The sequence below is a fragment of the Cydia splendana genome, chromosome 24 (genome assembly GCF_910591565.1).
Source record: "Cydia splendana chromosome 24, ilCydSple1.2, whole genome shotgun sequence".
Classification (NCBI taxonomy): Eukaryota; Metazoa; Arthropoda; class Insecta; order Lepidoptera; family Tortricidae; genus Cydia; species Cydia splendana.
The window spans coordinates 7,281,253-7,298,153 of NC_085983.1; the positions used below are offsets into that span (position 1 = coordinate 7,281,253).

The window sequence follows — 16,901 nt, forward strand, 5'->3', positions numbered from 1 at the left end:
TTACTGAGTAAACAAAAATCAAAGACAGGTAGGTAATAAAAAAATAATATTAAGTAACACTAAGTATGATTTATTAGTTTTGGTTTCACAGGCAGCTTTTATCTTATCTAATGCATCTTCTTAGTCGGCGTCTTCATTGCTGAAGGTCGTGTCTAGTTTGAAGAGTTTCCTGCGCGATGTACCATGCTTTTCCAAGTGTTCCTGTCCTCGGCGATCTTAATAGATAAATCTAATGCATAACATCTATGTATTCAATGTCCGCTTGACTTTTGATAATTTCGAAAATGTTTGAAGTCTATGAAGTAAATGAGTTCACTGAGGTTACACTGATTTGGGCAAACCTGTCCACAATATCACTTCACGGTTTGAATCAATACTAACGCTTAAAGTATTGTCTCTTCTGGTCAAGTAAGCCAGCAGTGCACGTCCTTAGCACTGGTAACTGCCATGAAGGCGTCATTGCAGCGGCAGCTCTGACTGTACGTGCCAACTTGGCGAGAACTTCTCAGCGTGGAAGAAGAGCCCGCGGAGCCGCTCTTGCCCGCTCTGGCTGCGTCGCCGCCTTGGTTGGGGCTGCGGGGACGACGACTGTCTGAAATTGTTAAACTTTAGGTCAAAATTATATGCAATTAACAACGCACTCTTCAAATATTACACTATATAGAGTTATTTTATCACGAAATTGTGATAAACTAAGTTAAACAAATACCAAAATATTTAATTTGCTTACCGATAAAACAATTATTTTCTCCAAAATTAGATTCGCTGTTCACTTGATACTCTTGACAGCTGACAGATGATGTTTCTTGACGGTTTTGAACGAGAACCACAGACAAAAATTAATTTTTACCGACTTGGCGCGTAGAATGAGCGTTAACTAAAAAGATTGCCTCTTGGCTAGGTTATTGTAAACATTATCGACCAGTCGCTTGCGATCGTAGAGATCGAATCGATACGGAGCGAATGTAATTCGGCTACGCCCCCTGTTTCTTTTATTAGAATTCATTTATTGTATTTGTAATAGGCTTGTGTCGGTCCTGAACTAAGAACTATTAAGAATGAAATCCCATCAAGGACCGAAAGGAACTAAATCTTTTTGCACGCACTTAATCGGTCTTTAGGTCCTTTAGTTCAGTAGGATTCGAGAGCGCTTGACTGAGTGAAACGTAAAATGGACGGAACGAAACGGTTATCAATGTCGCTGGCACGAGTGTGAACGAGATGAAAGAACGACGTGACACTCCTAAGCCCGTAAAATATGAAGGAAAATCAAATATATTTCGACATATTTGATATTTTTTAATTATGTTAAGGTGTTTTAATGTTTAATACCGACACATCGTATCGTACAAGTTGAATTGTATTCAGTTACCAAAGATTGGAAAGAAACCAATGAAAAATCGACTCCTATTCATTCCCGGCTCTCAACGACCGAACTGAACTAAAGGAACTAAAAGACCGAACTAGTTCGTTTGACCGATTGACCGAGAGCGGAGCGCTCTCTGTAGTGACCGAGCAGGCACAAGCCTAATTTGTAAACCAACAAGTGACAATACTGTCAATGTCACTGAAAGATGGCACTAGAAAAAACCGATTATTTTTAAATTGTCAAGAGCTAATGTCAGAACGTCCCTACTAATTTTGACAGCTCCCTTAAAAAAAAGAATGTCTCTGGTTTTTGGCTTCCAATTATTGGGTCGTACATTATTGGGTCGGGCTTTCTCGACCTGTACCAATAATGCGCAGCCCAATAATTGAAAGCCAAGGGACTCAAATTAGTGGACGCGAATTATGGGGTCGTACATTATTGCCCTGTGAAAAGAGTGGCTTCGTATTATCGCCCCGGACCAATCTTGCGCGGACCGAGAATGCTCAACCCAGGAATGTACAGCCCAATAATACGCGTCCACCATGGACGCCAATTATTGGGCTGTACATTCTTGGGTTGAGCATTATTTGGTTGTACATTAGTGGCTCCCAAAGTCAAACAGCTTAGAACATAGTCTCAAACGTCAATAAAAAAAAGTTCTTTCCAATTTTGACGGGAGCTCGTGCTCCACGTTTGTTTATATTTTTATTCCAAAAACGAGATGGCGAAGTCTCTCCGCAGCAGGTGGAAGCGAAAATGTCGCGCCGTCAAACGTGAGCGCTATGCTGTAAAAGAACTAAGCAGGCTAAAGAAGATGCTCGGAATAAAAGAAGAAGAAAAGGTCAAAGAAAGTGAGGTTATGGAATCCGACCAAGTTATTTTCTTGGATGCTGGCGAGGTGAAAAACAAAAAGAATAAGAAGAAAGCTAAAGTTGCCGAGCCAGAACCTGATCCTGAAGATGTTGAGATGAGTTCTGATGACGAGAAAATAGAAGTAGAAGGTGAGGATGGCAAGAAACGTGTCTTTGACAGTAAAACGCTCAAGGATCAAAACGGACAGTACCCAGTATGGCTGCACAAGAGGAAAATCGCGAAACTTAACAAGATCGGCAAGAAAAACGTGAAGAAACGAGCAAAGAAGCGTAGACGCTAGTGTAGTGAATATTGGTATTGCATTAAAGTTAAGTTCTCAATGTAAATCTTTTATTTACCGTCACTGAATTTACTCCCTTCATAATTGCGTTTCTGATGTTTACATCTTCATGCATGCAAGCAGGGCCGTCTTAAACTATGCTGGGGCCCTTGGGCACATAAGAATTTGGAAAGTAAAGAAAGCGAATTAAACATTTTTCTACTATGATGTCTATATTATGGGTAATCAAATATACTGTTACTGTTTGTCCCTCGGGGCCCCGTGTGCCCTTATGGTAAAGACGGTACTGCACACAAGTTCTAGACATACACTAAAGTACACCAAAGGTACAATATGTTTAAAAATATTTTATTCAAATTTGCTGAGGTCCACCTGCCATCCTGACACTCAAGAGTTGTAAGCTCTTAATAACTTCTCTTGCCCTCAAATCTATTATTTGCTAGAAATATGGTTATTATTATACACACAAAAGTAAACACAAAAACAAGTACTAGTGGCTTTATTTTAATAGCTTGCATGACAAATTAACGAATTGTATTTTGGCATTCTCTTAAAGATTCAAATAGTAGACCAATATTTCTTTATTGCACCTATAACAATACATTTTACATGTAAAACTAAAAAGAAATTAGAAAAAATATTGTAACTAGGTAAAACGCAATTGTATGATTTATAAAAATTGTTATAACTGGTTTAGTTTGAAAAAAAATCTACAGCCAAAAAAGTTTAATTAGATAGGTACACCCCCAATAAAACCTAACCAACTTAACCATGCATTCCTGATGATGTGATTATTTATGAATTGAATAGGTACATTATAAAATTATTTACCAGTACGAAATCTTGCTAATTCTTTTGGTTTTTTTCTTTTGTTCTCAAAGGAACAAATCAAATTATTTATATCAAATATTTTAAGACACCTAGTCTTGCTAACATGGCATATAATATAGTCGAGAAATTAAGTGGCCCAGGGGTTCAAGGTGTTAGCCTGGATAGACACCGGTTTAAATCCTGCCTTCACCACTGGAGGACTTCTTTTTCTTTAATATACAACATCTTTTTCAGTATATAAATCCTTTTGGTACCAGACCATTTTACATGTATATGCAGAGAACTATAATTATAAGAAGGGAAAGAACAGGATCTGTTATGCAATAACAATAATAAATGTATCTATTTATTATTAGCAGCGCATCAATTATTTAACTCATATTCATAGGCAAGGCAAGCCAGAGCTAAAGTCCCATTGAGACAGTTCAAAAACTTGCAGCCAATATTTAAAAAAATACTAACCACAGAGTACAATCAATTCAGTCGATCAACCAAGTACTTACAGCAATGTAATGAAAATCACATGCAAGATCTTGAACTTGCGTGACAAAACCCCTTAAAAAAAAAAGATTAAAAGAAAATCTTGAACTGTCTAAATATTCAATTAATTCAGTTTTCCTTTTCAACTGTCAGAAAGTTGGGTAAACTGGTAGTAATCAAGTTCTATGGGCTCATTGAAATCATTCATATTGTATGTACATATAGTCAAAGTATTTAATTTCCATACCTTATTCTTATACTCTTGTCACTGTGATAAAATGGTATTGAAATTATAGCATTGACCATACATCTTTTCACTTAGACTTAGGTAGTAACTTTTTTAAGCACATATTGAGATAGTGTACTTATTAACAAAAGATAATCACAACAATAACAAACATAGCTTCATATGGCAGCTTCATATGCCCAAATTGTCTGGGAAGTACACGGGACAAGACATGAAAGATTAAGTATAGTGAATATAGTGATTGATCATTGTACATACAATTTTTTTATACATATTATGAACAGAAGTTGCCAATTTAGGCCTTATTGCATAGGGGCAGTATTAGTATTGTAAAAGTGAGATCTGAACAAATCATTGTGGAAATGGGATATTCAGGCACAATCAAGGAAAAGGATTTGGTCGTCATCAATGAACTGATTTTTGGATGAATGAGTTTAGAAACAATAGGGTCATTGCGTCAGTACACCGTCCAGTGCCTGTTTCCCTCCACTTGGCGTAGTTGCTACAAAGAATTGCGTATCATTTGAATATACCGGTGTATATTACAGACAGGTGTGTGCAGGTGTATATTCAAATCATACGCATTTCTCGAATATATAGGCATATATTAAAATTATACGCAATTATATAGCAACTATGCCAAGTGGATGGAAACGGGCCCTGGGACGGTAAACTGACGCAATGACCCTATAGCATTTCAATACTGGTTTGGAGCCCTCCTTTCCGCAATTAAATAAAAGTTCCTAAATAGGCTTATAAGTTGTAGCTTTGATCTCTGCTTTCTCCAGCTGCTCCTTATGTGTCTCCGTGCTGACGTGGCGAGTGGCTGCAGTGGACGTCATCACCACATTGCATAGTGAGCAGTACAGGCTATTATTGCTTAGCTGAAACATGACAAAAATTACACATGTACTTTTTTAATATAAAACTGGACAAGTGCGAGTCGGACTCGCCCACCGAGGGTTCCGTACTTTTTAGTATTTGTTGTTATAGCGGCAACACAAATACATCATCTGTGAAAATTTCAACTGCCTAGCTATCACGGTTCATGAGATACAGCCTGGTGACAGACGGATGGATGGACAGCGGAGTCTTAGCGGAGTAAAAATGGTCATCATCATCAACTCAGCCATAAGACGTCCACTGCTGAACATAGGCGTGCCCCTTATGGGGGGTGACTGCCATAATCGCCACGCTTGGCAGGCGGGTTGGCGATCGCAGTCAAGTACACCGAATTTGAGGGACGCTGCTGCCCGTCCACCGGTGGTCTTGGACATAGTTTAAGGACATACCCAGGTCCCAGCATAAAAATGGTGCCTATATGTAAATAACACACTGCATAAAAGGACATACTGCAGGACCCAGTCAGAAGTATGGGGACAATGTCCCATGGCCAATTCTCCATACAAACATGGTCTCCTTATTTCTCTCTGCATTAATAACAATTTGGTGTAATGGTAATCGAAAAAAAAGTCAAACAAAGAGCTATGATTAAAGTATAAAAAATTGTGTAAAAATATTTTCCATAAAGTTAATATTGTAGTTTTTTATAGATTTATATTTAATTATTTATTACCTTTCTTATCAAGTTTTCCGAGAAATCCTCCAAATGTGGGTATCTTTCTAAACATCTTTTATGTGTCATAAGATTTTTATGGGCTTCCTTTAACTTATTGTCGAGTTCCATTTCAGCGGCACAAAATACACATTTATACATATTGCCAACCATCAGAACTCCGTGGTAGGAGTCTGAAGATATTACAAGTTTCCTACAGTCTTTTAGAGTCAAGATTACACTTTGATCATCTGAAAAACATTGCACATTCACTGTGGGTTTTTGGACTATATTCAGCATCTTTGGCTGTCGTAAAGCTGGCGCAGACATGACTTATTATCTTATATTATAATATTATATAAGTAATTTCAACTTGAAACTTAAAAGTATTGAATGTTCAAAAATATTGTTTTTGTACGAACCATGTACAAGAGAAATGCAATCAAAAGTTTTTGACAATTTTGACCGACCGGAACTGGCGGAAATCCGTTTGTCTTGTCTATTCTATCGTCTATGGTGACATAGTGTTGTAACACTATATAAATACCTTTTCCGATTCATGTGATTATTATTTAAAAAAAAATAAAAAAAAATAGTTTTATCGTTGTATATTAGAAAAATTAACAAGTACCTACATAAGAAAGCTCTCTATAGGCTCCAAAGATTATACTATAATACAATATGACTTGCAATTTTTCGATTACAATCCCACGCATCTTTCTCTTTTACTCCAATTAAGGTGTAATTAGAGTGACAGGGAAAGATGCCCTCAATTTGCGAAGACTTTTAAGAATAGTTCAAAACTTTCATACGATTTCATTCCATGTAATCAAGATGTAATGTTATAAAATATTGTACGTAGGTATGTAATCTCCATCGCTGGCCGTAAACTTGTTTATGCTTCGACGTAGATTGAATAACATAAAATACAAACTTGTAGTCAGATAAACTTTATTATAGTTACATAGGTTATAGGTACCTATGTAAAAAGAGGTTGGCAGAGTTTATATTATACAATGCAATCATGTTGTGGTTTCTAAAAGTATTGTTTCGTAAGTACAACTTGGATACTTTATTTAAAACTTTTAAAACTTAGTTTCACATAATAAATAAACAAAACTAAGGTCAAAAATCTGTAGGGCTACCGCCAATACCGAAAATCGTCAATTGCGGGCATTTTTCTCTGTCACTCTAATTACGCCTTCATTGGAGTAAAAGAGTAAGATCCCCGCAATTTGCGAATTTCGGTTTTCGCGGTAGCCCCTCTGGGCAGCAACGTCCATTTTGACATTTGCGGCAGTAAGGCCAAGCGCGCACCACGATTTTAATTTTTGCGACACGATTTTAGAATCGCGCTGTAATAAATCGCAGAAAATTCACTGCGCGCACTGCGATGAAAAGTCGACGATTTGTTCATTCTCAACATGGTTTTTGTACCAGTCGCTTGTCGTGAAACGTGTCTTCAATATGCGATCGCTGTATAACTTTGAGTATTTATGTACCATAAAGGTGATCTCCTTCTATTTCCATAATTAAATGGTCAACATCTAGCGTCTCATCTTGTGATTCCATTGGAGAAGCAGGTTCCAATATGTTGACGCTTGGAGATCGAAATGCCGACTGAGGTCCGAGGTGCGATTTTATTATCGCAGTGCGCGCGGGGCCATACAACTTCGTATGCTGCAATTCACTTTTGCGACAATCGCGTCGCGAGCAGTCGCGGAAAAATGTAACAAATCACAATTATAAAATCGCTGCGATTTTTTTGTCGCATATGCGCGCACTGTGATATAAACACATACGTTACATTTCTGCGACTAAATCATCGCGCGACGAAAAGTCGTGGTGCGCGCTTGGCCTAATGCAGTTGACAGCAATGTCGCGCTTACATACCATACTGGTGCAGTCGACTGCATAACTACAGAAAATGGTAAACTCACCAAAAATATGAAATTTCACGTTTCTTGCAGAAATTAATGCAGTCGACTGCAGCAGTATTGCAGCGTGACAATACTGCCGACTGCATTATTGCTGCAAATGTCAAAATCGATGTTAATGCCCGAAATTTTGACATTCATGGCAGCAATGCATTCGGCAGTAACGTTTCGCCACGCTGCAATACTCGCTGAATCCGAACGTTAACATAAATCTATTTTCATTTGCAGTTTGTTGTTGTTTTGGTGTAAAAACTATACTTAGCGAGTCTAATGTGTCTATCGACCATATTAATGAACCTGATGAAAGAGAAGTTAATTATATCTTGGGAAAAATACTACAGGCCGATAAATTCGATGAACTTGCTGATAGAATAGCAGATAAAGCGGTAAAAAAGCTTAATGACTTCCAGAAAACGATTGTTACTGAAAAATTAGCTTTCGATGATGGATTCTATCGTAGTCATACGAAACCTGATCTAAAACAGAGACTAACAAATGAACATAATCATAAGCATGGTAAAATTGATGTCGATGCCGTTTTAAAGAAAGCAATCTTGCCCATAGGTGGGTTAAAATTGAGATATAAATATTTAAATAACAAACATGCCAAAGCCAGTTCCGAGAAAGACAACGACGTATCTGTAAATATTGACCATGACGAAGACATTGAAATAGATCAAAATATGAAAACAATTAGTGATGAAAACTTTAACAATCCATTTGGTACAGGACAAACCGTTTCTTGGGATGAAACATCTCCTAAGCATCCACCTCCTAGAGACGAACACTTTAAGAATCCATTTGGTACAGGACAAAGTGTTTCTTGGGATGAAACATCTCCTAAGCATCCACCATCTAGAGACGAACAATTAGATGAATCGTTTAGAAGTGACACCAATGAAGGGCTTAGTAATGAAAGTAAATCAGGAGAAAAGGACGAAAACTTAACCAGAACAACAAGGACAGAAGGAGACAAACAATTTGTTTTAGAAGATCACCCAGATTATAAAGAATATAATGAACAGCTGGCTAATATTGAAAATCGTCAAGATTTTGGCTCTGGAAAATATTTTTTTTAGCAAATCATGCTTAGAATCAAATTGTAAACACATCAGTTAATAAATTGGCTCATGAATCCATGATAGAGTTAGACCAAGATAACTCTGCAACGATTTTGTTAGCATAGACTGTGCAAGTGTTACTAATAAATCATAATTTCACAGAAGTTTAACGTTTAAAATAACACTTGCACAGTCTGGGCTATCAAAATTACTGCAGGCTTATCTTGGTCTAACTATAGAAAGTCAACAGATACTAGAATCCATATAGTCCTCTATTGTTAGAGTTCCGTACTCCGACTCCGTAGTCAACCCTAGTTTCCTGCCTCCTCCTCCTTCCGTTCGACGTGTTGCCTGCCTGTTACACCAAAGAGAATATAATCACTACGAGCGTATCAATTGCCACATATATCGCACTTAAACAACTTAGTTTTCGGTGGCATTTAAACAAAATCTATTGACTCACTGTATGTTCTTATCACGTTTGACTGTTTTGGAAAATAACGAAGGCTTTTAAAAATAAATTGCAAGAAATACGTAAGTAAAACATGCGAACCGCCATGACAAGCAACAAAGCAATGTGGCTGACAGTTGACTTGACAGAATAAATAGCTCTGACGTTTTATTTTGTTTTCTTTTGCTATGGCTAGGTCACCAAATTCCATACAAAAGCTTTTTTTGTTCCTAGTTGCGTCAGCCTGTGTTATACTTACGTACGAATTTACAAGTGCGACAGAGAGGCAACACGTCGAACGTGGTTCGCGATAGGCCCTCTGTTATGCCCCCGCAGCACTATGTTCCTCACGTTGCTCCTCGCTATGGTCTTCGCGCTGCCGCGAAGTTAGCCACAGCTGGCATTAGGTTGTTTGCCTGTGCTTTGTGTAAAGCCCCCTCCTCACTCGTGCGCGAATCGCGGCGCGAAGCCGCGATTCACGCGCATAGTCTGGAAAGGGCTTAACGCAATGGACGTAGAAAATGTGCCAGCGTGGTTTTAGGGTTCCGTACTCCAAAAGGAAAGGTGTTGGTACCCTTGTAGGATCACTTTGTTGTCCGTCCGTCTGTCAAGAACCTTTATCTCGAGAACGCGTATCGAGTTGAAATTTAAACTCAGGTCTACGGTTCCTTGAAGCTGTTAAAGAATAATAAACACGTACCCCACGGTTTGAGATAGAGGTTCCAGTGTGCCCTTTTGGTTGAGAATGGCCCAAATACTATCAATTAAAACTATATTAATAAACATCGGTTAAATCCTTAAAAAAACTACGGAATCCTACACTGAGCATGGCCCAAGGCCCCAACGCTGTCTGTTCTCTTTGACGGCGCAGAAACTAGTATCATTTCTCTCTCCTTGCTCTTTTAAAAATGCCGTTTGTCAAAAAGGACAACCATACTGTTGACAAGATGGATTTCAAATCCAGGTGTCCCCTTTTTAGGTAGACCCAGGTTGTGTACGTGTGCGTAAAAACGTATATGTGTGCTCTTTTAGGGATGTGAAAAGTCGATTTTAATCATGTTATATATCGATAAACGCTACACAGCGGAACGAAATAGCGATTAATTGAAGCTTCAATATCTTCGTTAAACATAAACATAATTGAAATGCTAATGGATATATTATAATATAATAAAATAATTCAATTATTGCGGAACACCTATTTTAGTAGGTATTTATGTATTTTAATTAAATATCTGTACTGTCCCTTGGTTCCCTGCTGGGGCGTGACTATAAAATTGTGATCTGATAACCACAATAAAGAATAAAAGCGTTTTTGTTCATTTTAAGGCCAAACCGGCCTCGCTCATCTCTAGGGAGCAGGTACATCAGGTCGAGGCGCCTGACGGCCGAAGTACCGTATCCACCCGCTTACCACAGTTCCACTCAGAGGGCGCTGTTCAGTGTGCCGCTAGGAAATTTGTATTGTGACATTAGATATTGGTGCTTGTCACGACAGCAGCCATGCGGTAGAATGAGATAGCAATATCACTTGCTCCCTCTAACGCATAAATGCGTCCCTTGGAATGGCCGGCGATGGCCCATTGTGTACTGGGGCCTTTAGGTATCGTTAAACCTTTGAAGTAAAATTAAAATTGTAAGAAATGTCGATAGTTTATCGATATGACTTTATCGACATGGCTACAGCAAGGTGGGCCACATTGTTAATCGTACACTAAACAAAAGTGGTCCCACTGACAGCTCGCTTGGAAGGTATCTCTGTATATTATAAATCTATGGCATGGCCCGACATGCTTTTGGCCGGTTTTTTGCTCATCTCTAAGATAAGCCGGTAACGGACAGAAATGGCTGGCTTAAAAGACACGCATCCAGGTCATATTTATTTAAAAAAAAGAATCTTGTGTCAGAATAAATGTCAATGTCAAAAACGAAATGATTGAAACTGTAGTTTGCATTTCGTTTGCATTGTTTGTATTTATTTGTTTAATTTTATGTACTTCGATAACACAGCATATTTGTTTGTAAATAATCGTGTTATACCAACTTACATCTAATGCTTAATTAAAATGCAAAATCTAAGTACAAGTTTCAAGCAGAATTTTGAAGTGAGCAGAGGTAAGTTTAAGTTGTTTTGATAGCAATAATATATATTCCAGGTCAGGTAAGAGTATTGCTGATAGTACCTACTTATACCTTACACCAAGGGTCTCCAAACTTTTTTACCTGAGGGCCATATTGCGCCTCAACAACTTTCGCGCGGGCCACCGTCGGTTTTTGCGCCGGGCGAGGGTGTCTGGTTGCAGCTGCTGTTAGGAACAATCCACTCTCAATGAATGCTGAACCCCTGGTGCCTGGCTCCCGCGGGCCGGACAGTGGGCACTCGCTTTGTGTGTCGGCGGGCTGGATTGGAACGCGTCGCGGGCCAGGGTTTGGAGGCCCCTGCCTTACAAAGTAGATTAAGGAAGATTGTTGAGGCTATCGTTCGCCAACAAACTGTCATGCAGTTTGGCGAAAAAATATGTGTAAGTAATGGATATTGCTGTGTATTCACATTTTTGAGTTTTTTATATTTTCCAAGCAAAACTCGGTCTCCCAGATATTTAGAATTTAAAAAGAAGTATAGCATAATGTCAGCATAGTCCAGGCCCCTATTTCACCACAGTGACAGGTGCGACAATTGTCGACATCACTGTTACTGACGTCACAGGCCTCCATCGGCTACGGTAACCGCTTACCATAGGACGGGTGGTGTGTTTGTTTGCCACCAACATTTTAATTTAAAAAAAACTCCATTATATCGCCAGTAAATAAGTAATTATTTTGCCAAGCTAGTGACAATAATTGTCACAAGAAATACGACAATTGTCACGAAATTCCGACACAGAACTCATTTCCTGTCAAAAACTACTGAAAGTTCTTTTAAATCTTGTGACAATTGTCATCATCATCATAAACTTTGCAAGAGAAATACCTGTTTATTGCCGATATAATAAAGTTTTTTTCAATAATACAATGATGGTGGCAAACAGGAATACAGCCCGCCCGATGGTAAGTGGTAACCGTAGCCCATGGATGTCTGTGACGTCAGCTACAGTGATATTTGTCGAATTGTCACACCTGTCACCATGGTGAAATAGGGGCCAGATTCCATATATGTATATGACTGTCTTAGTAAACTTTTTTTAATGATGGCAGACAAGAAAGTGTGCTGCGTGAAAGACTGCCCTGCTAAGGATACAGAAGATGTCACATATTTCAGTCTACCTGCGAATGTGGAGAGGTGAGTAAGAACAACACTAGTTTATAATTACTAAATCTAAAAAGATCAGCATCTAAAGTGTTAAAAAGTGTCATCTTCTGGTGCAATATCTTAATAAGTAATCCTTTATTCAAACAAACACAAGTATAAGTATACAGCTACCTATGGGCCCTTACAGACGAGCGACAGTATGCCAGCGACCGCCCGGGACAGCAATCGGCGACCGTCGCCAGCTGCGGCTGGCGACCGCACGCGACGATCGCTATCGTGTCGCAGCGCGCACTCGTCGATGTGTGTGTGTGTGTGTGTGTGTGATGTGTGTGTATAGTAGACTACACATCGACGAGTGCGCGCTGCGACATCAGCGATCGCCGCAGCGTATCAGATTGCTGTCGCCGACTGTCGCTGGCGTACTGTCGCTCGTCTGTAAGGACCCTATGCACCGTAAAAGCGTTCACTAAATATTTATTGTATGGGAAGTGACATTGATCAGTCTGTTAACTATGGTTGGTGCATCTGGCCCTTATACTTTTAATTCATAATAAAATAAATAAAAATATAAATAAAAAATAAAAAGCCTTTTATTTCCTTTCATTATATGTACATAAAGTTTGTTAATATAATTTTGTTAATTTAATTTGTAGGAACCCGTTAGGTGAAGGCCTCTTCCAAAGACGTCCATTTTTCACGGTCTTATGCTATTCTTTTCCAATTTGGACCAGCCATTCTTTTCATGTCTTCTTCCCAGCGCATGTTTGGTTTTCCTTTTCGGCGCTTACCGTCTGGGCCTTTCCAGATCGTGACTATGGCTGTCCATCTGTTTATACACTTATACACTTTTAGAACTATCTCTAGGATCTTAAATTAAACCTACATACATATTAGGGGTTGAGCACAAATCACGCGAGGTGTATTCGGCTACTTTTTGACCCCCCCACCCTCTTGGTGATATTTGGTGAGGTTTTTGGCTACCCCCCTTCCCCCACACAACCTCACGTGTATTTTTTGGATTTTTTTTTATTCAACCTAATTTTAAGATAAATAGTATTGTATATAGAAAATGTTGTTTCTTATTTTTCTATTTTCGTTATATAGACTCGCTATTTTGAAGTGCAGAGTGAAGATTTATGTTTAACGAAACCGAGAAAAAGTATCTACTCATGTGGTAGGTTTTTTTTTCTTAGTTTCGTTCACTGCAGAAAAATACACGTGAGGTTTCCTTATACCCCTCCTCCCCCAACGTGATCTATCGTGATTTTTTCGTGGCCCCCCTCCCCCTATCAAACCTCGCTTGATTTGTGCACAAGCCCTTAATAACTTGACTACCAACTAATTTCCTATTTTTTTAAATTCTGTTAGGATGGTATTCCACCTGTCCTTTCTTGGTCCAATGTGCATTGCATCTTACTCTCTCATTAAACAAAATGTGAGACGCACATTGGACCAAGGTATTGGACAGGTAGAATACCACCCTTAAAATATAAGTGTAAAATTATGATATTCTCAATCTCTTTAAATTTTCATACTGATTCTTTTTCTCCCTTGCTAAAACCAGTATTGTTGATGTAATATCTTAGTAAATAAAGAAAATATACTTTTGTTTCAGGAGACAGCAATGGATAAAGCTTTTAGGAATAACAGACTTATATAATGATACACAAAATCCAAGGGACTATGCAGTGTGCTCAATCCACTTTGAGGAAAAAAATATTAGTGTCCTGAAACAAGCACTGCCTACAGCTGTCCCTACTAGACATATCCCAAGACAAAGAAAGGGTGAATACATTTTTAGTTCCAATACCGCATCACAGACAGACTTCTCCAGTAGTGAGGATGATGATGATGATGAAATTAATAATGATAATGAAAAAGTTAATAAAAGAATCAGACCAAACAGAAAAATGATTGTCTGTTGTGAAATCGATTGTGATGAAAGGCGATTTTATGATGATGAAATTTATGAAGAGCCGCCATTTTCATTATGCTATAGTGAGAATGAACCAAGAGACAGTATTGATTTAGGGAATAGGAAAATATTTGCCTTTTATGAAGATGGAAATAATGAAGTAAGTGAAAATAATGTTATTTCACTTATTGATGAAGTTACACCAAAATGTAATGTACAAGATAATGGAGGAAATAAAGCTGTACCTGTGATAACTAATGTTGTTAGTTTACAAGACCCAAGAGTAATCTTTAATAAATTCTTAAAATGGCGACGCAGAACAACTGACAGACAGAAAGGGTCAAAATATGAAAAGGACTTTAAAATATTTGCACTGAATCTACATACGATGAACACAAGAGCTTACAGAATGCTGATGGATACCTGGCAACTGCCTAAAGAAAAAGAGTTGAAGAATATACAGCTAAAGATAGGACCAAGATTAGATGAACAAATGATGATATTACTAGAGCAAAAGTTTAAATTGCTGTCAAAGAAAGCAAAATTTTGCACTCTAGGACTTTATGCTATACCTTTAAAGCCTCATCTATATTACGATCCTGCTAACGATAATATAATAGGAGTGCATAATGTTAATGGTGTGAAAAAAAATATGGCAGCTACATATGCTTTAATAGCTATGGTTAGAGGCTTAATAGTTCCATGGCATCAGCCTTTAGCCTATTCGTTCTTTTCAACCATGACAGAAGTTGATATAGAACTATTCCTAAAGGACATTATTGAGAAACTGAAGAAATTAGGTCTGAAAGTCTTGGGGGTTGTGATGGGATCTGATGATTTCTTTTGGAAGTATTGTAGATCGAAACACTTTATTTCCGTGACGAAACCTTATCTGAGGATTGGGACAAACAAGTTGTATGTCGTGTTTGACATCCCGCATGTTTTTAACATGTTTACAGGAGAATTTTTGGAGAATGACTATATTTTTGAGAATGAAAATGTCTCCGGAAAGTATGTCAAGCTGGTTTATGACATTGATAAGGAAAAAGGTAGAATGTTGACTAAATTTACTGATGAACATATGAAATTTGGCAACAAACAGAGAAATATTGAACAATCTCTTCAAGTTTTCAGCAAAGCAGTCTGTGGAGCAATATGCTTTTATAAAGACCATGGGTTGATAGAAGAAGAAGTAACACCAACAGTAAATTTTATAAAGAAAGTCAACGAGTGTTTCGACGTGTTAATTACTGGAGATAAAAATAAGGATAAGATGAAATTGGCCGGAGCACAAAATAAAGCACTTGATAATAGTTTATCTGTATTCAAAAAGCTGGCTAAAGTAATGGATATTGACAACAGCGGCAATCAAGAAGCAGACAGCTTAAAATACTTTCTAGTTTCATTTAGGTCTCTATGGTTGATATCATGCGTTTTAAAAGATGCGCAGCAAATTGGGATAATTCAAACCAGATTCTGTAACTTAGAGCCGATGCTTAAATTCGTTGATTTGATAAAAAAAGACGCTAAAACTAATAAGCCGTCTCCAATTAAATTCACGGGGTCTTTTTCAAAATTGTTCGTCAAATACTTGGTAGATTTGACACCCGCGCCAAGATCCATAGGCAATATGGATGACTTTTTAAAAATGGCTGACGGCGTGAAGGATTGCTACGAAGTTTATAGCGGAGATAGAATTCGGTTAAAAGACAATGATTACAGATTTACGCTGCCGGATACATACGCCATTATCTACGTTTCAAGCTATTTACTGTATAAATGCTCGATACTTCACACATGTAAAGTATTTGTGGAATTCATGAAACGTTTGGTTGATTTAAATAAAACAAAAGTGTACGTGCATTTTGAAACCTGCAACAAAGAGGCGGCGTTTTATGGAAGATTAAAGTTACCACCGATGGAGTTGCCAGCATATGTGGAGAAATTAGATAAATATTTTATAACGTGCTTTAACGATAATTTTCATACGAATCCAGCTGAAACGATATTTCGTGCACTAAAAAACGTGCCTTCCTGGAAATTCCCGTGTCCGTGCTTTCCAAATGAATATATGCTCAAACTTTTTGTACGGACGAGAATGTATGAAACGGTACTTCACAATACTAAATGTTTAAAAAATGGAGCGTTTGATACTCCGTACAGCTTGGAAGTTAAACAGTTGTAATTTATGTGTAATAATAAAAATAAATCTGAATAGTAAATGGTGGTATTGAATTTCGTTTTTAACGAAGTAAACTATCCTTCAGAACGAATGCTCATATTAGTTATAGTATAGGACCATAATAACGCTCATAGGCCTCACCACGAACCTACCTATACCTGGGTTTCTGATATTGTAAATTTGTTGCATATCTGCTTGTTATACATATGCCAGTACATTGATGTCAAATTTCGATTTTTGCTGGTATAGGTAGGTACCTATATAAATACTTAAATACGTGCCACGTTCATGCTCATCGCACAAATAAATGTCCTTACCAGGATTTGAACCTGGGACCACCGTTTCATAGGCAGGGTCCGCCACCTATAGTTCGTTTTTTTTGGTATTAGAAATAAGGTAAACAATCTTGATGTGTCTTTTAATTGAAAAACACATTTTAAAAATAAGTTACGGCAAATATGTAACAATTA

General features: G+C 37.9%; 2 protein-coding genes and 1 long non-coding RNA gene across 3 annotated transcripts; all 3 read left to right on the top strand.

Moving 5' to 3' along the window:
• Positions 1-2,022: 2,022 nt before the first annotated feature.
• LOC134802545 (protein LLP homolog) lies at positions 2,023-2,562 on the top strand. The gene has a single exon (XM_063775198.1). The coding sequence runs from the start codon at positions 2,091-2,093 to the stop codon at positions 2,520-2,522; it is 432 nt and encodes a 143-aa protein (XP_063631268.1). The 5' UTR covers positions 2,023-2,090; the 3' UTR covers positions 2,523-2,562.
• A 3,978-nt stretch (positions 2,563-6,540) lies between these two features.
• On the top strand, positions 6,541-8,753 carry LOC134802251 (uncharacterized). Its single transcript, XR_010145821.1, has 2 exons — positions 6,541-6,687; positions 7,801-8,753. It is a non-coding gene; the product is annotated as an uncharacterized LOC134802251 (long non-coding RNA).
• A 2,270-nt stretch (positions 8,754-11,023) lies between these two features.
• LOC134802296 (uncharacterized) lies at positions 11,024-16,441 on the top strand. Its single transcript, XM_063774880.1, has 3 exons — positions 11,024-11,199; positions 12,280-12,364; positions 13,950-16,441. Exons 1-3 carry the CDS (start codon positions 11,151-11,153, stop codon positions 16,432-16,434), a joined length of 2,619 nt encoding a protein of 872 aa, XP_063630950.1. The 5' UTR covers positions 11,024-11,150; the 3' UTR covers positions 16,435-16,441.
• Positions 16,442-16,901: the final 460 nt, after the last annotated feature.

Coding starts and splice junctions, on each gene's coding strand:
- LOC134802545 (XM_063775198.1), top strand. CDS start 2,091: ATGGCGAAGTCTCTCCGCAGCAGGTGGAAGCGAAAATGTCGCGCCGTC.
- LOC134802296 (XM_063774880.1), top strand. CDS start 11,151: ATGCAAAATCTAAGTACAAGTTTCAAGCAGAATTTTGAAGTGAGCAGA. Junction 11,200..12,279: donor GAATTTTGAAGTGAGCAGAG/GTAAGTTTAAGT, acceptor TAATGATGGCAG/ACAAGAAAGTGTGCTGCGTG. Junction 12,365..13,949: donor CTACCTGCGAATGTGGAGAG/GTGAGTAAGAAC, acceptor CTTTTGTTTCAG/GAGACAGCAATGGATAAAGC.